General features: G+C 42.2%; 3 protein-coding genes across 3 annotated transcripts; 1 reads left to right on the forward strand and 2 right to left on the reverse strand.

Moving 5' to 3' along the window:
- Nucleotides 1-70: 70 nt before the first annotated feature.
- Nucleotides 71-2226, reverse strand: LOC128881332 (surfeit locus protein 4 homolog). The gene is made up of 3 exons (XM_054132275.1): nucleotides 1919-2226; nucleotides 634-1308; nucleotides 71-543 (listed from the first exon to the last, which is right to left on the reverse strand). The coding sequence occupies exons 1-3, from the start codon at nucleotides 1967-1969 to the stop codon at nucleotides 457-459; spliced, it is 813 nt and encodes a 270-aa protein (XP_053988250.1). The 5' UTR covers nucleotides 1970-2226; the 3' UTR covers nucleotides 71-456.
- A 988-nt stretch (nucleotides 2227-3214) lies between these two features.
- LOC128881329 (dual specificity protein phosphatase MPK-4) lies at nucleotides 3215-5389 on the forward strand. Its single transcript, XM_054132271.1, has 2 exons — nucleotides 3215-3648; nucleotides 3927-5389. Exon 2 carries the CDS (start codon nucleotides 3937-3939, stop codon nucleotides 4978-4980), a length of 1044 nt encoding a protein of 347 aa, XP_053988246.1. The 5' UTR covers nucleotides 3215-3648; nucleotides 3927-3936; the 3' UTR covers nucleotides 4981-5389.
- Nucleotides 5374-10545, reverse strand: LOC128881333 (paired mesoderm homeobox protein 2-like). Its single transcript, XM_054132276.1, has 3 exons — nucleotides 8846-10545; nucleotides 7408-7583; nucleotides 5374-6025 (listed from the first exon to the last, which is right to left on the reverse strand). Exons 1-3 carry the CDS (start codon nucleotides 8967-8969, stop codon nucleotides 5621-5623), a joined length of 705 nt encoding a protein of 234 aa, XP_053988251.1. The 5' UTR covers nucleotides 8970-10545; the 3' UTR covers nucleotides 5374-5620.
- Nucleotides 10546-22052: the final 11507 nt, after the last annotated feature.

Consider the following 22052-nt stretch of genomic DNA (forward strand, 5'->3'; position numbering starts at 1 on the left):
AAAAGTCTTGAAAACTTGATATTTTCATAGCTCTATTTTCTATAAATTTAAAATATATTGGCATATTAAAAACACACAGAAAAAATATATTTTGTTTTTCTTGATAAACACAGTGTCATATGTACAATGCCGCTACTCATAATATAAATTAGTCTTGATGTTTTATTCATTTTGGTTAAATCTTAATATTACTATCCAGAAGTTTCTTGTGGTTTTCTCTACAATTTCAGTATTTTAATGTACAATGTCTTAAAATACATGGTTTAAATGATACTTCAATGTTGCCTGTACCCACATTGATCAATTCAAAATGAGTGTATTCTACACCGTTTTGTTCAAAAAATTGTAATTGTATAGTAAACACAATTGAGCATAGAAAGGAACAGGAATGGGAGACTGTTTTTACTTAGTGATCATGAAAATGTAATGATGCATATTCAGGTGACACCATGGCATCTACCACTCTTTTTTATGTTCATCCATTGATACACCTCCAGGGCCTAAAGACACTATCATTAAGAGCCCACCAATTACTGACAGTGTCTGTAAGAAAACATATTTGTGTTATTGACTTTAGATTAAAATAAGATGAATATTAAATAGGCTAACTGATAATAACAAATAAATTATTACCTGAAAGAAGTCATATTTAAGGAAGTCCCTAAGTGCTTTATATTCTGGAATGGACCACCATGCATTGTGGTAAAAATTGAGTGTAGTTAATAGTAAGACAAGTAACAAGGCACTGAGTTTAGTCTTGTATCCAATGGTCACTAATACCATGAAAGTACTTCCAATAATATCCTGCATGATTTGAAGTAAGGATACCTCAAAACGAATCAGTGTGATAAACATAAATGCCAACAAAATTCTGCCAGCTAATTGTAGCATATTTTTAGGTTTATTATCTCCAAGACTTGGAACTCCAGCAAATAATGATCTTCCTTCGACTCTTGATTCAGCCAGAACAAGAAGAAGAGCACCTATTAGTGCTAAATTTCTGAATAGGAACGTTATATCCCACAAAATATTGTAGGCTAATGTTTGCAGGACCACTATGAAGAATAAGATTCCACAGGCAATGCTGACTTTCAATCTTCCAATGACCATGATACATCCTCCAAGTTGCCCAACTAAATTAACCAAGACGAAAGTTGTAGCTAAGAAAGTTCCACAGTTCCACGAGTTCGCTATAAATTCTTTTTGTTCGGACCATTGAAACCACATTCTCAATCCATCTTCCAGAAATGTGGCTATGAGACAAAGTCTTGCAAGAGTTGGCAATATGTGCTTTCCATTGCGGATTACCTATTATTTAAAAAAAATATAACAGTTACAATAATATTATGAAAGAGAAATAATTAAAGATTGGGCATTAAATTGAGTAGAAATACATGGCATACAGAGTATTCATGGTGAAAACACCATTACATAAGAAGAGAAATTGAATAGCGAACAAAATGAACATTTGCATATTTTTAAAAATTCTCATTAATTTAATTTACTTAAAATATAAGAATAGATTTGATGAGTAAGTAAAATATGCACTACACAGACAATAAAAAGGACATTGGGCTATTATTTTGAAATTGATGAAAACCGGGTGGTACAGCGAAATTTGTTGCATATACTTCTTCAGGAATGTCTTAACCTTTCCCAGTATACAAGCAGGACTAAAGAGTAGTTTGCTACATTTGGTAATTGTAAAAGCTTCTTACAACAACGCATAATCGAAGAAGGAAGAGATTTAATTTAAAATATGCGAATATATATAGGCAATCGTGCCACGATGACGTTGACAGGAGTACACCTGTGTTCCTACAGGATTTCTGCTGGCCTTCTATCACGAATTTCTTTACAAACACAAAACTATACGCACAATAGAAAATAAATCGAGCATAAGGGCTCGTAAATTCACCTGATCAGCAATTTCCTCCGCTTTAGAAATCACCTCCTGCGAGATCAGCATCTTGTTTTATTCAAAAATCAAAAAGTAACCCATACACTCACGTAACACACGTGCACGCACGCAAGTGGTACCGCAGAAAAGAGAACACAGAGACAGGTAAAAGGAGCGAGAGAGAGGGAGAAAATTGGAGAAACACGGATCACACAAGCACAGTAGCTTGGCACGACTGTTGAGCGATATTCTCGCAACTCTTCCGTGTGATGTGGAGATCGAGGGTGCGTCACTTCCGGCGTACGTGGTCAAATAACTTATTCCGCTATCATTTTGAAAGTGTAAAAATGGGTTAACCACTTCGAATTATACGTACGTTCTTAATTGTTACAAAACTCACTTCTCTTATACCCTCTTTCTTTTCAACGTTTCTCTGTACTTTTAGTCAATATGTTTAGTGTATGTCAATACGTTTTACAATGCAAATTAAACATAAGAATGCACAATAAGAAACAACACTGTTTTTCATTTTTTTTCTAAGCAACCTTCAATAGGTCAAATCAATATTAGAGAAAATTTAATCTGATTATATTTGCCACAATGAAAGCTACGATATTATAACACGATGATTAAACAATTCCATAGATTACTGTTCTAATTGCATGTCAATCACAGTGAATACACGGTAAATAGGTCTTACTTACGGCTTACTGTCTAGTCATAATCGTGGCAAATATAATTATATGTTGCTTGACACTGGTTCAAATCAATAAATTCGTTTAACAAAAAAATATGTCCAAGCCCTTTTTTAATTGATGACATTGCATGAATTCTAGTTTATGCAAACATATGACTCGAAAATTATGTAAGTCACTATTTATGTATAATAATTACAGTTTTGCAGTAAAAACATAAAGATATGAAATAATATTTTAAATTGACATTGTCTGTGGTGCTCAAAACAGAAACAAAATAGTTCCTATTCTTAACGTTAGATGGCGCCACTATGCCATAAAACCATCACTCCAGTTATTTATCCACAATATTACCTCAACATGTAACCTTTTAGTTACATATTAAAGCTATCGTTAACTCATTTTTGGTAACGGAGGAGTCAAATTTAGTTATTAAATCGCGAGCAAGTAGTGTTTGGTTAAGACGATTTCCATTGAAAATTTAAAGGATTTTGCACGCTATGCCATAAAAAAAAATGTATCGTATTTCTTGTCCTATAATGTATTAAGGACAGTGTTTTTGTGTTGGTATCGTATGGTATTTTTTGTAAACACATAAAATATAGGATGTGAAAAAATTTGAAGGATTTTGTGGCGTGTTCAATTCATGATTTAGAACCGAACCATACAAAATATAAAAGCACTGAGGCGCCACCGTACTCATATGTTGACAACTAAAAACATAGTGTCAAGTTGTGTTTCGTGAATGTAAAATATTATCTTTTTTATTGTTTTATATTTTCGCAGAATAAAAAATAAGTATTCGTGTATGTGTATCGAAGCGTGTGCAAGATGTTTGAAATGATGAAAGTTTGAAAACCGTTGATTACTCGTCATTACTCGTTTTAGAAATAAATTGCGTTGACTATAACAAACAATTTTCGTATCGTAAGAAAAAAAGTAAACATTTTACGAAATTTATTGTTTCTGAGGTTTCATTATTAGATGAAATTCATAGAATAATTAGTTCCATGATTCGACATACTGTAATTATTCGCTGTAAGCTTAAGTCAGGTAACAAACAATTTAATTTACACTTAGAGCATGATTCGTAAATAGGCTGGCAAATTTGGATGTCCAACGTTTTGTCATTCGAGAACAAACCGTTTTATTTTATGGCAAGTGTATGGTTTATATTTTATTTAATGATTATTTGGTTCTATAAGAAATTTGTTTGATTACTATGATTATGTTGAATATTATTCGATATTTGTGCGCATTTTATACTGTACTTGAGGAAATTGATTAGTCACTATTAAAAGTGCGTGCCGTAGCTTTCTTATTTATTTCAGAATAATCAGCATGGCGCAAGAAGCAGTAGACAAATTATTTCGAGAAGATTTTGATGCTGGTCCTTCTAGTTATGATGAAATTATTCCTGGTTTATTTCTTGGAAATCTCACAGCTGCCACAGATGTCGAATGGCTGAAAGAATCAAAAATAAACTACATACTTACAGTGGATTCTTGTCCGTTACCTCGAAAGATTCAAGAGCTTTTGCCAAATTTAACTATAAAATACATACAAGTTACAGACATGCCACGCGAGGATCTTTTGACTCATTTTGGTGATTCTTATGAATTTATAGACCATGCCCTAGAATCAAATAACAAAATATTGGTGCATTGCTATTTTGGTGTCTCCAGATCTGCTACATTGGTAGTTGCATATTTGATGAAAAAATACGGAAAGAGTTTCTCCGATACGTTTGATATGGTAAAAGAAAAGCGACGCTTTATCGGACCTAATGCCGGATTCTTAGCTCAGCTAAAACTATATGAAGAAATGAGTTACGGAATAGACAATACTAGCGTCCATTTTAAGATGTATAAGCTACAAATCGCAGCAGACAAAGTTCGAAAAGCAAAAATTTTACCGCAAACCTGCGCAGAATTAATAAAACCAGATCCAGCTCTGGCTACGGTACGTCCAGAGCCCACGGTCTACCGTTGCAAAAAATGCCGGAGAATCGTGGCTAGCGCTAGTAATATTTTACCGCATATGCCGAAGGAGAAACAAATTTGGAGACATGTAAGTACAAAGAGAACATCTAAACAATCAAAACCTTCGCACGAGCCTGTGGATCCGCAGAAGAAACAAGAGCAACAACCCACAGAATTTTGTACAAAAATATTATTTGTCGAACCATTGGCTTGGATGCCCGATATAACGCATAATCTCGAGGGAAAGCTAAATTGTCCAAAATGCAGTACAAAGCTGGGCTCTTTTAGTTGGATTGCAGGCAGTCAATGTCCATGCGGTAGCAAAATAGCACCTGCGTTTTATTTGGTTCCTTCGAAAGTGGACTGGAGCAATGCTGTACAAAATGTACAAGTAACTGTATAGTACTAGGGATGTATTTGTATATTTAAGAATTTTTGGACGGACGATTAACATACAAAAGAACACATTTTTGGAGACTTTTTACGTGGTTGTAGCTCGTCTAGTACTGTAACGGACACGAACATGACCAATAGTATATATCTATAAAATTCGTATTCTAATTTTGTGCCAACGTTCACGTTCTATATGTGTGCAATTAATCAAACTTGTTTTATGACTGTAATTTTAGATGTTTCTTGCCGCAACAAGCGAACGTCCCGTTCTTCCGTAATTCAATGTTTGTATTTATATACATCTTCCGTTTTTTACTATCAACATACATATAACGTTATAGCTTCGTAGACTAGAGTATCGTTTTCTGTATATATATTTCTTGTATCAATAACATAATATATATACGATTTTTATCATTTATTAAGCTACATCAATTCTACAAAATAACATTACGAGTTACTTTCTTTACCCTGTGTTTTGTGCTTAAACGCTAGATTATCTCGCGACGCTTCACGATTATCTTACGTAATAGAAATAAAAAGCTTTGGTATTCGATAAATAGCTATCGGTCGAGACAAAGTGTCTTTGGTATTACCGATAAGCATAAACGCACCTTACGATTGGATTTCCTTGTTTCGTAAAGATAAGATTACATGCTTGCGTGCATGGCGGAATACGTGGTTCCGTACGGGTGCGTTCTGAACCTAAGCGCGTTAAGACTGTTCATCGCCGAACCGTCTAGTCCACCATGGATCTCTGTTTGGTGGTAAGAGGGAAGATTTACGTTTCCCAAATTACCGTTGATGAATCCATGGCAGGTTGTCGTCGCTTGCATAGAGGCGAAATGTTGCGACGATCTCCAATAATCGCTGTACGGATACGGAGCCGTTTGCGACGTCTGTAACGCTTCCGCGTTGTTTTCCTGGGTGTGGGTCACTCTGATGGGACGCAAAGGTAAAGCGGCTTCCATTTCCCTGCTCGCGGAGACGCCCCGATTAATAGCAGAACTTCTTTCGTTTCGACGAAATTTCGCACGCCTGTTCTGAAACCATACCTGCGAGGGAAGGAAACCTTCCTGTTAAAACATCTTAAAGAGGGATTCCACTTAGTTGGATAAACAAAAAATCGAATTTTTGTGCATTTTCTGAAAGTATTCACATTTAAGAGTGTACAAGTCAAATTTTGGGCTCCAATGGCACTGCAAGAACATTTCATCTAAGTAGGGCAATATTAACTTCCTCTTGTAGAATGTTCCATTCTACTACTAATATATGAAATTTCAGGGTCGCGAAGAAGTGAGTTTTTACCAGGTTCTCTCGCTTACAGTTTGCGTTCGGGTGGCCGAAGACGTACGTAGTAGCGGAGGGTGATTTCGTTCAAGTACCCCTAACGCGGATTTCTTCGATAAGCGAGGGAGTAACTCGTATATACCTATGTGCAGTGCTGCACACGATACATGAAATGCCTAGAACAATCTTTGTCGGGCCGTGGTGTGTCGGATAGTATAAATCAACCTTTATCGAAGTCAGAGCGAACCGAAGGGAAGAGAGGAAGGAGACGAATAGCGAGAAGGGATGCGCCGAGCAAAGACGGGACAGCGTGACGGCTCCTGGCAGGCGTACAGCCCGCAGACAAACGGATAGACAGACATCCGCGGGCGACGCGGGACGTGGCAGGAGCAGCGGTAGCGGATGGCTCGACACGAGCAACGAAAAGTGTGCTCTTCGTCGCGACCGTGTACAGAGAAGAGTCGAGACACCACACACGTGCTGGATACCACCGCGCATCATACCCTGTGCCGTATGCCAAGCACAGATGCTGCCCGCTGCTGCTGGAACGACGCAGCTATCCCGGCAAGCTAATCATAGCTCCTTGCCCTGACAACCTGTCTCCTCCGATTTTCTGCCTAGCTATCCGCGACCTCCACCCTCCTCCCGTTTCTCCCTTTTTTTTTTACTCTCCTTCCTTCATCTCACCCCGCCCGCCTGTCTTTCTGCCGCTATCCACCATAATCTCGAGGAACACATGTGCCCACCAGCGGCACCGATACTTTTTCTGATGGACATTCTTCCCCTTTGCGAAGTGGAAGTCGTCTTCAAAAGACACTACCGCGTCTAAGGTCAGAGCTTTTTGCGTCGTGTCAATTGTCAACCGAGACGTGCCCGTCGAATTTTTCTGTTTGCGTTGCTTCGTAAATTGTTATCTTATATGCCTAACTATGTTCCTAAAATCATGCCTGCGTGCTCGACATTCTCATTGGAACACGAGTTGTTCCTCGGTTTTCGAATCAACCAAACCGGTCAATTTGAGCCATGCGCTTCGAATGTTTTTCTAAAGTCACTCGGTTACTAACAATACTTTTGCCTCAATTTTTTAGAACAATTACTGTAACGTAGAGAATTAATTTGCTCTTCCAAGAAAATGTCGAGACGTTACCTGAACTCTGGCTTCCGACAAGGACACTCGCGTTGCCAGCTCTTCCCTGACGAAAGCGTCGGGATAGTGCGTCCTTTCGAAGACCCTCTCCAAAGCAGCTAGCTGTTGCGCCGAAAAAGTCGTCCTGCTTCTTCTAGGTCTCCTGCTCGCTGCTGGCGAGGAACTCTCGCTGCATTCTGTAAAAATATACCGTCTGTAACGATGGTTCCACTCGGCCAATCATCGACGATCGCGCATTCAAACTCGTCTAGACTTAAACTAAGGAACACTCGACGCTTGCATTTTCTCAACTCTCTGTTGCATGAATTATGTCCTAGCTTTCGTATAAGAAGAAGTTGCTCTACTAACTTTAACGTTGGAATATATTCTTGAGTTTGTTAAACTTTCAGAAAATGCGACAATAAGAGATCAATCTTTCGATTAAAAAAAATAATAGGGAAGATCCCGTAAGCTTCGCACTAAGCCGAATCTTGATCCTATCACAGTGGAGGGTTGAGTGCTTTCTTGAAATGATTGTTCGCGCGGTGTCGCGCGAGACGAAACGAAAATCCAAGCAAGATGGTCCGAGATGCCGCGCGCGATACAGAAGCAAACGCGTTCAAAAAACCAAAGCAGAATGAGAAGAGAGGCGGCACATGCGCGGCTATTCTTGAATGAATCCACTGTGCTTGATCGTTCATCAAAGCGGTATAACGCGAACAGCATGAGTGGAAATGCGTGATTTCGATGGAATCAAACGCACCGTGGACCGTGGATTGAACGTGGAAACGCGTCAAGGATATATTCCGGTTGTCTGCCTCTCCGTGAAATGCGCGTCTCTAAACCGCGGTTTAGCAATTCCTGTCACGTTACGTAAGCGTTTGCGCGAATTATATCGAACGGGTGTAGAGAAAATTACGTAAACCACTGCTGCGACGCGCAAGTTAAAGCTGATAATCCTTTTTTCATCGAGCTTGGTTAGACCTAATCGAAAGTATTAACTTGTCTCTGCATAGCGGTCCATCAAAAACAGGAAGCGCCATTTCTGATATGAAAGTGTTAAGCAACTCTTATAATAATAATTAAATAGGAAATAAAATAAGGAGATGGTAATTAGAATTGACTGGGATAAAATTGTCGAGCAACGATCACAGCCCAAGCACGTTGCGACCATGTAGCTTTCGGTATCTTCGGCGATACTGGAACATTCAACTCTATAATACGATGGAAAATGAAAGTTAAAAAAACGTTACTCTATATTATGAATCATAAATGTGACAAATTTGAAACATAAAATGTAAAAGTATTTATATCAAAAGAAGTAGTTATCACCCTTTATTTCAAATTGTGTCCAATATTTGAAAGAGCTGACATCGTTGATTGATTATTTGTAAATAAAACTTTCCCCATCGTAACGCGGGAGAAATAAAAAGAACGCCGATGGCTTAAGGATTCTTACCCAGCGAATGTGTCGGCGTCGATAAAAGACGCGAGACCGTGAAGTCTTGCGGAGCATGAGGATTCGCGATCTGTGATGCAATCACGCCGTTGTTTCCTTCTTGTTCCGAATTTGCGCACAACATTTTGCCTCCTGTTCGGCTTGTTCACCGAAGCGTCGATTAATATCCCTTTGGTGAACGACGCGATTCACGATCTCTTCGCGCTCGCGGAATCGCACGTTCTCGAAATCGATTATTTCGCGGCGCCGAGGTGAACGTTGCACGATAATCTCGTAATCGTGGTGTCCGACGAAGCACAAAATGACATTTCCCGGGTTTCGGGGGCTGCGGAAACGAGCTGTCTGTGGATACAGCGGAACCGTCGTGTCGTTCACCGAGATGTAACAATTATTTATGGAGGAACGAAGATACAAGAGGGCTAAGGGAGGCCTTTCACGCGTAATTTACATCCGAATACGTTAATTGAAGCATCGCCGAGGTGAAGCGTGACAGGGCAATTAGAGGTCTCGAATGCCACGTGCCGGTCGACCGCGGCTCAATGTGTTTACGACCTCCCAAAAACGTTTTACTGGCTTTCCAAAAATATTATCCACCGCGCTGTTTACCCTCGTTGTTTCATGTTCCCCATTTGTATTCGAACGATCACGCGCTGGTTGAATAGTAATCGTCGAACGACGGTGCATCAATTTTGCCGCACTTATCGTGCACCAACGGTTACCACGGATGCGCTTAGATTCTTTCGCGTGGTGGCGTTTCAGCGCGGAAATTTTTACGATTTATCGCTGAACGTATTAGCGACGGTTAGGATCGAGATTCAGTTACGTCGTTACGATCAATTTACGATTCGTCTCAGATTCCCGCAGCCCTTATTGAAAGGGGTGACTCGGGTCAACGCGCATCTTCACCCTTCGCGTCGGGAAGTCAAATGCGAGGATGCAAATTATACGAGACGAAGAAAAGCCTGGCAACCCAATTATTGTATTACACGAATATCAATTTCCGTCGGTAGAATCGGTGTACCCTGGTTAAAATCAATTCTCTACGGATCGTGAAAGATTCACGTATCTCGAGTCGCCAGCGTACGAACTCGTCTGGATCTATGGATCGATCGTCTTTTCAGCCGTTGTCCTGTTGTCTGCGGTAGCAAAGATGTTCAAAGAAATCCTTCGTAGTCGGTACTTTCGCGAGAAGTTGTAAAAGTTTCTCGATCCAGCGAATTCATCGACGAAAGTTTCGTATTCTCGTCACGTTATATGGAAAAGTTTGTTTCAATGGCAACGTAACATTTACTTTACGAGTCTTCCGGAGGATTGGTGTCTCGTTCGCGGATGAAAGTTCGCGCGAACACCCACTATAGAAATACGGGGATCGTCGCTCGATCGTGCCAACGTTCCACTGGAAGATTGAATCCTCGTTTATCCGTGCGGGACGCGCGCGTAATTCACTATTGGCCGATTGATTTCGTGGAGAGATCGCTGCGGAAACCGTGTTCGAACGAAGCCATCGTATTAGTCGGTGCGGCGGAATGCCAACTGACTTGGCCGAGTTAAAACGTACTTGAAGATCTCCTCCTCGGCCTCTTCATTTGTTTCTTCTCTTCGTTCCTCCTCCTACGTTTGCGTTTCTTTCTCTCTCACTCCCGCTGTTCCCTGACGCGTTCTGCCTTCCACGCGGAGCGACACGCACGCACGAGAGGAGAGAAATAGCGCGTTTTAAGAGTAGGTGGAGATTTCCTCGTCAAGCTCCACCTTCATTAGAAGCTGATTGGTTTCTAACCGATACCACTGGGGCTTTTGGCGTTTTCTCGGGTTAACCGTCGCGTGGCGTACGCTGGGTCTTTTTGGACCCAGACCTGTAATGTCAGACTTTGTTGCTCGACGCTTCGAGAAACTTGTACGTTCGAAAGGGAAATAAAAGTACGATACTATTTTATTCTCGATTCGTCTCAATTATGGTAGGACTTCCTAACACTGTAACAATCTAATAAAATTGCTACTTCTCGAGGCTGTTCTTGGTGTCCTGCATCTGAAATACAAGAATAAGTAACTCGGAGCACAGTTCACGACTTTCCTTGTTAGAAACAGCGTGTTTTCGCATTCCAATTTCGGAAGAAATTGCAATCGAGAGAAAGTGCAATTTGAAGTTTACGAAAGTGAAACTGTACGTGGCTAGCGGTGGAAACAGGATAAACAGCAGGCGCCGGCGTCACGGTGGTGTCGATTTTCAGGGACTCGCTGAACCACGATTCTTTATGCGCTAGAACATTGGTCTTCTTCATCGCCGCGGCTTAACTCTTGTTACACAAGGGTGTCGAGTAACAATTTCGTCTTAGCGAGAACTCCGATCCTTTCTCTTGCTCGCCGAACTTTCCCTGATTTCTTCGTGATACGCGGTTCCTGTACTAACGTTTTTTTTAGCTGAAGAATGTACTACATCTTGTCCTAGCTTCTGGAATCATTATTATTTCCATAAATGTATTTACAACAACAACAAAACAAACAGATTTCCCTCTCGGATAAACAAACAGACTTTGAATTTACGACGATCCCCGTGTATCAAACACTTTTCACGTTTCCCTATTTCAATTAATCTTGCAAGGAAATATGGAGTCTCTGTCGAAACGCGTTCCTATGTAAACATAGATCGAATAAAAGAAACACTAGTCCTCGTTGAAGAAGAAAACGAACGATGAAGAAACTTGGGTCGATAAACAGGGGTAAGGGAAGCACCCCAAACTTCCTCCTCCCTATATTCGTTTCCTGTTTTGACTCTAAATCGAAATGCCTATTGATGCTGTGACTACGATTAACAAAAATAAAATAGTATTCTAGAAAAAAATGACAGGGTTTGGATCGACGTAAAGATGCATTAAAAGCTGGAGAACGGAGTGCCGACAGCTGACCGCGTTCTATACTTCAGTGACGAAACGAACGTTGCTGGCTCTCGGCAACAATTATATTCCCGGCGATTTTATTTATACGAGGCTTTTACGAGCGCAGTCACTCTTGCTGTCAACCATCCTGGCCCAATAAAACGCGTCTGTGCACCCGTTCGTTCGCTACCCACTTTCGACGCCCGCTTAGGTCGGATTATTTTCCTCGGAATAAATAGGAAACCGCCTAATGTATCTCGTTATCTCGTAAATCATGCGGCCCTTTCGTCGCGCACTCGATTAATCGAGCGCGTAAATAATTGCAAAGAAAGGTAGGGGACATCAAAGTAAATTGATACTTGGCACTTTAGTTTTCAATTTTTGTGATTTTTGTTTGAGTTATTTATTTGATCACAAGTATGCCGCGATGTTCCTTGATTTTTTCCTCTTTATATGTTTCTCTTCTTTATCCCATTGCGGAGCAGATATTGATTTCACAGCATCTTCACTCGAAGTTCTCAGTTATTGCTTAGGACTTCAGGTCTCGACGTCTTCCGTTAACGAATGACAGTATTTAAGTGTGCACTCGCAGTCTTACACCGGATCCCAAGCAAACAAACTCAGCAATGTCCAGTTTCGGTACTCTGGAATAAAAATGGAGAATCTTTCATGAGAGGTGACTCGAATCCACGAGAGAGCTAGGAAAGCGCGTCCAACGCCGCTTCCATTTCAACTGAAAAATAGAGGAGTCTTCGTCTCGAAGGGCGGCAATAAAATAGCTTCGTTTTTGGTGTTCCAGCCGCGATGAGACGGACGAGTGCGTCGCGATGCGGTGACAAGTACACGTCGCGCGCATCGTGCGACGACCGGCGGAAAATTATGAGCCAGGCCTGGACACATTGGCCCAGTCTTTGTCATCCTCTTTCTCTTCGCGATAGTCACCGCGTGTCTCCGAGGCACGGTGTTCTCCCTTGTCGCTTTTGTCCGTCGCACTTCGGCTCTTTTACTTCTGTTTGCACGCCGCGACAACGGCCATGGAGCCTGTAGATCCGCGAAAGAATTCGGGTTCCTCCAAATATGCGTTTTTTCTTGGTATTCTCGCTTAGATGGCACACGACGACGAACGACTTCGGCGGACGAACCGTTTCTTTCATACAAACACCTCTTATATGGAGTTGCTCTGCTAGATTGCGTCGAGAAGAGAGCAATGGCGAGTTATACACGAAGATAGGGTGATTCATCGTGCAAGAGAAGAATGTTCTTTGAAATATGTAAAGCGAAAGGTTCTGGAGTGGCCGAATTGGATGAAAGAAAATCATTTGTCTCGAGAACAAGGCCTCGCTTGAAATATATATTCACTTCGAAGTCTCTTCTTACTTTTGTTCGAAGAATCGTTTTTTTTTCGGCTGCACCTTCGAATTTCGCCGAGCGACTCTTTGGAAAAGTACGGATTTAGCCGTAGAAGCGACGATTGATCGGTGTTTTTCTTTCCATTCAAAACCAGCCGATTTTTCAGGCCTGGAAGGGAAGAGATCGCAAGAGATCCCGAGGTAACATGCGTCGAGACCGATCAGTGTCCGACGTTCTGTAACGCGAAGAGGGGTCGGTCCACCGAAACCACAGATGCAGTTTTGACCACTGTGACAGTGATCGTTGCTTGACAACCCCCGGAATAGCTTCCATATGTGTGGCTTCGGGGAAACATCCTCGAAGGTATTCTTCGTATATTTCCATATTCTCGATTGCCCTTTTCTTCCTTCACGGTCCGTGGCGCGTCTGTTGCCAGCACTCGTGCAAAGCGATCAAGTCGCTTGTATCTGCATATAATACATTTCGTGGACGCTTTGCGACACATATGTTACGTACGACGCTTTGCAACGTCGAAAGGGAGTAGAAAATTCATTCGACTTCTCGTTTTACCCGGCTCCCTTCATCTTTGCTCCCATTTCGTGTTTCGATAGGATCGAGAAGATTGTCCAAACTCTCGAATCCCTCCTGGAGTGTTTGAGGAGATCAGCAAAAAGTGGACAGTCATCGTCCTATAATTCCAGATTTCGACGACGATGCTCCAGCCCTCTGACGTTTTTACGATTGTTCGCAAACGTGACTGTCGGTTTTTCCGATAGGTTGGATTCATTGTATGGGCCCTGTGCTTGGCAGTACATTAAATTCCCTTCTGCTGGCTTGTAAGCTCTGTTTGCAATTCACATTTTTCTAGAATAAAGATGTTGAATGCAGGTGAAATTCAAATTCGAGTTAGAGGATAGGATATGACACCACGAAAATGTAGGTCATATTATACGTAGAATGCTTTACAATTTGAGGACTAGCAAGTTCAAGGCAATTTGAGGTGACGTTTATAAAAATCGAACGTGATCACTTTCGATGTGCAAAGGATCCTGAGGAAACAGAGACGATTGGCGCTCTTTTTGCCCAATCGAAGTCTCGGAATTGAAGTGGCTCGTTCCTGAATGAAAAGTGGTCGGTGTTTCATCGATATTTACAGAAATTTGCTCTGCCGTAGGAAGCTAGTAGCGTTCCGCGTCACGGAATTGTGACGATCGTCACGGTGAAGAAGCTCGGTGAATTTACGATAATTACATAACAACCGACTTCCGAATTCTTCTTTCAAATTTGCCTCTCGTTGGGTGTCCATGACTGTCGAAGGGTGTCGAGCAGCGACGCTTAATGTTCCGTGACGCCTTAAATCTAACCGTAGAAGAAGACACGTCGTAGAGAGGAGCAACTCGTCCTGGAGCGTCGAAAGCAAGAATGGACCGCAGATAGTGGTCATCGGGCACCGTGAAGACATTCGATTAACGACATGAAAAGGAGATTCGGGGGTCTGTTAAAACGACGAAGCGACGGTTACGATCTCGTAAAGGAGAACGGAGCACTTTCTGCTCTTTGGCCTGCTGAAGATTCATTTATAACGTACTCATCGTGCGATAAATAGACTACGAATGTTTATATTCGGATAAAAAATTGAGATTTAATACTAAATCTACCACGATTGGTCAACTGACCGTGTTCAAACTTTTGTATACAGGTCTTAAATGCGACGTATTAATTATATACAATTGTTTCATGCATTATTCAATCTAATTCCACGTGAGATAATTTTGCATTTAATTAAAAACAGAGTCTTTAAGACCAGTCGTTTATCCCATCACGGTTGAAATAGTTACAAATGAACGTCGGTATGTTTACTGTTGAACGAAATTATGCCTAGTAGGCCACCTTTTGGACACCCAGAGGCTCCCGTAGATCGGTTACGAGCAAAGAAGCGAAAAGTCTGTCGCAGATGCGGTCATTGGCCACCGTGACGCCATCGCGTTACAACGAGCAAAGAACCGCTCTGTGTCCGAGAGTCTTCCTCCCTTGGACTGCACGGTCTTGTCTAAAGAAACCCAGAATAAAGCTGGAACATAAATTTGCGACGAAGCAGTCTTCGCCCTTGCGCGACAATGCTAGTTAGGATCGCTCGCCTTCACCCCTAAATCTTTCGAACAATACCTTTCGCTTCGCGGGCTTTCGATGGCTTCGTTCCTTCGTCGCGAAATAAGGTTACTAATTAAGGCTTAATTAAAACATCCTCTCCGACGGCCTCCGTCGCTACGTCGCATCGCCTTGAATATTCTATTTTTATTACTTTTTTCTCTGTAAAGACGTTGATGAAGTTTTCCTCGAGCAAACGAGTATAGTTATGAATTTCTGACGGAGAATGATTGTTTACCGAGCTTTTTCTTAAGGACAATTAAGGAGAATATCAGTTTACTAGGGGCCGAAGTAACAACGTCGTCGAGGAACGCCCGAATACGTATTACGTTTAACGAAGCCGGAGTGAAAGTAATCCGATGACGACGAAAATTTCCGAGGAAAACGAGAAAAGTTCGAGCGCAGCCCGCGGGAGGAAGAAACATATCATCCTTCGGTTTCTTCGCTTCGTTCGGGCAATTATAAGGGTCGTGCGTCATCCTCGCCAATTAGCGACAGAGGAAGCGACGTCGGAGCGGGTGGAAAACTGCTGCGACGTTTTCTCTCGCTCCTTCCCGTTTCGCCTCCGTTTTTCTTATTCTCTCGTTTGCCGACCGAACGAGGATAATTTTACACGCGCTACCCCTTGGTTCGAGGTCTGTCGTCGATCTTGTTCCTCGACACCGAGACAGCCCACCGCTCCTGTTTCAATTGTTCCAATCTCTCGTTAACGACTGTCCCGTGCAAAGAACGCGGTTCCCACTCCGTGTCTCGTGTCCATCGATCGTCCATATTTTTATCTTCGGTTTTCAATTATTTACTTTCTAAGTTGAACTTATGAAACGACTAAACGCTTACGTTGCGACAAACAGTGGTCTGAAAAGTTCTCGTCAACGTTATAGACGAAATTTTTGTTTAAATTTTCGTAAGAAAATTCTTCTCTATACAAAATTTCTAAATTTGTCGATGGTGCGCGCTCTGAAAAGAGGACGCCACAGCCGACTGCTTAAATATTATCCTGAAAATTTCGCCCTAGGTGTCCGAACGTTTACAGTTAATCGGATCGGCCTTTAAAGCGTAGAAGGCTAGCGCTTCGCGAAACAGAGGAAACGTCATTCTGTTTAGACAACCACCGTTCATCCGCGGCGGCACATGGAGGCACGAAAACCCACCCTCGTTGCCCCGTCCTCGGTTAACAGAGCGTGAACTCCGTTACCCGTCGTGCCACCCCCCGACATCATTGCCGTGGCTCGTGCCACCGGTTCACGGTAAATTATACATTAATGCAATTCTGCGTTCGTTTGCGTTTACTCATTGTAATGTATGTCAAGGGTTGACCACCTTCGACCAACGTGGGAGGTGCAGCCAACGCGGCACTGGGGTAACGTGTACGCGCTCGGGGACCCCTCTGGTCTACCCGCCTAATTACGGGGTCTTATCACTGGCATTTATTCTGTCGACGTTATTACGCCGCCACGCACTTATTATTGACGACGAAACAACGACAGTAACCGTGGCATACGCGGCCGACACGCGGTAATTTCGAGGATAATGGACTAGCTGGTCAGCCAGGGGAACCATAGCTTGCGCATCGAAGGAATCGCTGGACTCTCCGTCCACGAGGGCGAAGAAGGGTTCTCCATAAATTGTAATAAAATTGAACGAACGACCCCTCGTGCACGACATTGGCACGTTGCACTTTTGCAACACTTTAACTATCGCTTCACTTAGTATCAGTCTACAATATAAGCGGGAATTCAATTTTAGATTTTGGATTTTTGGATTTCTTGTAGTACTCATGGCTTTTGAAGTTTCGTAAGTTTCGTAAACGTTGCAGTCTGTATCTTCAGGGCTACGTAGCTTCGATACCGAAGCTTCCTTTGGTTTAAGATGTCTTTTACTACAAGAATTTACTACAAGGACTTTCAATACTAATATATATATCTTTTGTCATATTTTCAAGAGTATATATAATTTGTCCAGCAGGGACATTCGGTAAATTGAGATAACAGTTTATGGAAGTTAATACACACGTAATAATCTAGGCCGTCCTTTTGGATCTTCGTTGACGGCAACTTCTTGGCCGTTGTTTACTTGGAACGCGAGACTGGATCGATCGTTCGTCTCTCGTCTATTGATAATGAAGCGCCATATGGCACTGTCGAGAGAGACAGAGATGTTGCAAAATCATTGCCCGTAATTCTTCAGGGTAATCGATGAGAGCAGTCTATGGGTGATGGGAGTCTGTCTACGGCTCTAGCCGAATAAATCGTTGGCTGGTGACTAGTATTTTTTTTTTTATAACTCGTAGAAGAATGCTTTGCTTTCGAACGGAACGTATTAAAATGGTTCCAACCGAAGGATCCTTCTCACGCTGCGTGATAACGACGAGACGTTACGGAATAACGACGTTGAGGTAACGAGACTGGTTCCTTCGACATTGTTAATTTTCCTGTGCCGAACGTTTGGGATAATCTCCCTGTGAAATTGTATCGGATGAATCCTAATTATACGGGGAATTCCTCGCTGCAAATCGAGTTGAATCGGGAACCATCTGCTTCCAGGATTACTCCGCGAGCCGAAGGGACGACGAAGAAAGTGGAGCAGGCGACACGTAAGAAAGAAAAACGGTAACACGCGCGTTTGTATGATGGGATAACACGATACAACGGCGACGAATGGTCGAAATGACAATGACGGGCTTGATTCGAGAATGAGGCTCATTATAGTGTCCTGGATCCTTCTGTACGTCGGACCTCCCGTGGCGTGCACGGACTATTTCAGGACCTGCCCTTCCTTCGACACTCGTGCCCTCGTCGTGCCCCTCTTCTGCACCTTTCCCGACGTCTCACGCGCAGAGGGACGTCCCTGGCGATTGGGGGTGGCGTGTATCGCACGCTCATTCGTTTTCTCTGTCGAAAACGGCGCCTTCTACCTGGAAAAAGAACCACCGACTTGATAAACTACCTCAACAAATTTCCAAATCGGCATCGACGAGCAGCGTGTTTCCTTTGTTCGATATTTCGTGGAATTCTTGAAAAAGAAAATTAGGTATATCAGTTATTTACGGTCCCATCAGCCACTTTATAGGGTTACTAGCGACTCACAAGAAGCTATTTGATCGTGAATTACAATTTTTTGAAGGGGTTGGGTTTTTTTCAATAGGTTTAGAAGTTGAGAAAGAATTTTTTTATTCACGACCACGACCACCTTTCTACAAGTTCTACTTCATATTGGTTGAAGCACTATTACTAATGAATCACAAGAGCCTCTTCCTCTTGTAAAACATTGTTCACCGGTCACGAGTGAACTCGTGTATGCACTCGCAGTATCTATTTCAATTTATGGAATTAGTAATTATGGTCTAGTCGGTTTTTGATTCTTTTTTAACAATAGAATATATTGGTCTCAGTATTTAGGTTTATATCACTCGGTAGTTTACATCGCATTCAATTAATAAAATTGTATTACTAAAATTTCGAAATAAAAAAGCGAAATTCAAAGAAACGTACAGAGGGGAGATAACTCGATAGTCGACTCGAGAGATATCTACGAGTAATTCAGCTGTCGTTTTTATGCCGTGTCTACTGTATTTGGGTTATTCTCACGCGGCAATACCATTCTTCGCTGACCTGTTTTCACGTATACGGCCTTCCATCAATCCCTCTGGGCAATATCTTCGCTTCATTGCCACCGCTCTTGGCAGTTGCCCAGTTGGGGGTGTCACGGATAATCGGGGGTGGAATTTACAGTCAGTCCCATAAGTATTCGTACCCTCCACGTCTATTTAAATATCCTAACGGAAACTGCGCCTAATAACCCTCAAACGGAATTGTATTTATTTCCCCAAAAATGGAGGACGTTCCCACGAGTTCGCAAAGCGCGCGAAGGGAACCATAAACAAACAGCGAACGCAAACGTAACGCTCGCTAACGCTATCCGAATTGAATTTGTTTGTCACTTCGATGGGTTTCAGCTCCACGCGAGCAAAGTGGGAATAATTTGCGGTGAAACGAGGACGGTCAAGAATATTCGTAGCGGTGTAGGGAGAGCAAGCGAACGAGTTAAGATTAGATGGGACTTGTGCGCGTTCCCTCGTTTTTTTCTCAACGTCAACAAGGCCCTGATTTACTTCCGTTTAGACGGGCCTCGAATAGAACGGTAATAGCTTTTGGCAGCACAATCGAACGCTTTCGCTTTTCTTGTTTGTTCGGGAGCTGATACGGTTCGCGGCGCCGCTCCCGGCCGTGCTTTATTTTCGTAACGGAAGCGGGATCTTCGCGTTCGAGAACGAGAGAAGCTCCCATGGGAGACTGCTTCGCCAACAGTCTCCTTCGATATACCCCCGAGAGACGCGCACGTGTGCCGCTCGATGGGCCGAACTCTTTCTTTCCCGCCTTTTCCACGAATCACCACTCGTATCAACGAAAGGAATCGAAAGAGCTTTCAGAAAGATAAAGGGTTTCATTTTCTTTTTATATTTTACAATCTTCTATCAATTTTACTACTAATTAAACTACGAGATGTTTCGTCGTTTGTGCTACACGTTTAGATCGATTGCAATTGGCTACGACGTAAGTTTATGATTGTTTGAGTTAGGAATTGTTAGAGAGCCTGTAAGGAAATTCTGTATAATAATACGTTTTTTAAAAACAATGTTTTGATTATCTAAATAATAACTTAGATTACACATTTCCGGGGGGTTAAAGGTACCTTATATCTGATAAGTGACACGCAATAGGATGATGTTAGTATATGTATGCGATACCTAACAATAACACAATCAACCAACTTTTTTGCTATTAAAATGATTAACTGAAAGAGAATATCTTGGAGCTTTTACACCTGTGGCTAAAAGCGTAATAATCCCCAAAGATGGTCGAGTTTTCCCGGACCGTTTTCTTTAAAATTAGTCCTCTAGGTTGACTTTGAAAGGGTCCTTTGACTCGCAACCCTTTCGTCGCGTACGAGGTCTAGACTCTCGAGGAACTTGAAAAGCCTGAAGAGGAGTCGATGGTATCTTCGGGACTGGGACATCATTTGAAAACAACCCCCATGAACGATCTCCGGAGTCTCTTCAGGAGACCGTGTCGCTTTTGTGTCCACCGAGATGTAAGAAACCATTTCGTCGACAAATTCTTTTTCGGAAATTAGGGTCCACGGATATTAAGAGGGTCGACGAAACGCTCCAACCCCTTTCGAACGACGATCCCGGGCGATCAATCGAAATACGAATCCTCGATTCCTGGGACCGAATTTGCGAGATAATTTTAGGAAGCAATGGCCACGCAGTGACGCTTCACTAATAGTTATAAATCTCGAACGAAGCTTTCCCTCGAATCTTGCGCGAGTAAAGCCCACTAGTAATACAGAAGAGCAGTTTTACAATGAAACTGTTTGTTATTTATTCCCAACGTGATCTTATTAAAACGGAAGGAATACAAATTCATCCTAAATTATGTTTCAAAATCAGGAACCATCATCCCTCTCTTGTTAGCGCGTGAAACTCTCCACGTAATTCTCAACGCGAGACGATAATCCATAGGGGCATTCATACTTGACTGTTTAAGAGGGAGGGGTCAACGGCTCCGGTCATTGTTCGCGGCGTAAAAGTTGGTACTTGCTCGCCGAAAGGGTTGCGATCGCTTTACCGCAAAACGTCGACGTTTCTTTTCAAAAGTAAGCCCCCCGAGCGATTATGCGACACGTTTTACGAGTGGAAGTACGCACGACCCCCAACCGCGATCGATATGACCGATAAGGGGGGTGAAACACCTTCGTGCATGGAATTCTAATCTCTCGATCGGAACAAATGCCATTGTTCTCGTTTCCCTTTCGATTCGTTATCTAAATACGTTTAATCGAACCAGTAATTTTTGCGCAACTTTGCGGATACTGTTTACTGAAGAGGAACGAGAAATTAATAAATTATATAAGGACGTAGAATAAAATACGTTATTTAATATTCAGTGGACGGTGGTAGCAAAGGGATATAAATAACTCTAACATACGACTATGTAAATATAAAAATGATATAGAATTAGGTAGAAAAAGAATTATTTCTTTTGAAGTGGAAGTTAAGAAAGAATTGGGAGGCCAATATTCGACTGTTATCTTCGTTGTAAAAGTCGGATGCCGTTGCATGGTTTTCCTTTTACATTCGGAGCCTTTTTCCGAAACGTTCCCTGACTGAATGGTTCGGCAGCCTCTCGCCCGAGCTTTATCGAACACTCTCCGGGACGAAAAGTTTTCCCATAATCTAGACGGCAGCTAAGTTGACCTGGATCAACGACTTCGTCCATCACCTTTGGAAACGCTCCGACGGAATCCATTTGTTCGGGGTGCGACGTCCAATTAAGGGAATTTTGGGAAAATCTCTAGCATGGTCCTTTCTAAAATTTTCTTCCACGATAGTTTAGGCATTATCGGTCCGTAACAGTTCAGCTGTTCGCCTTGTACATATGCATGTTAGTATTTGAAAACAGGAAGTGAAGATGCAAATCTATCGATCAATATGGACCTAGTTCCCTATTCCAGCAATTTTTATCATAAATCCCAGGAAAAACGTCGTCAGTTATCCAGCAATTTAAAAAATAAATCCAGAATACTTGGGAACAAGTTGTAAGCTTGATTTTGGGCAGTGGGTTCGAGCCCTTCGATCAAACCTGGAACGGCTGGTACACAGTAGGCAGTTCCCTGAAATGTTTATATAATTAGGCGACGGTGCGCGTAGATTACGATCGATCACCTCGGACCCGACGGATTAACGAGGTTAGTGCTGGAACGAGGCATGAATCAGGATTACCACCTGCCAGGATTTATGACCGCGCTCATTGTTCCGTCACGCGTTACTTTTT

The sequence above is a fragment of the Hylaeus volcanicus genome, chromosome 8 (genome assembly GCF_026283585.1).
Source record: "Hylaeus volcanicus isolate JK05 chromosome 8, UHH_iyHylVolc1.0_haploid, whole genome shotgun sequence".
NCBI classification, from domain to species: Eukaryota; Metazoa; Arthropoda; class Insecta; order Hymenoptera; family Colletidae; genus Hylaeus; species Hylaeus volcanicus.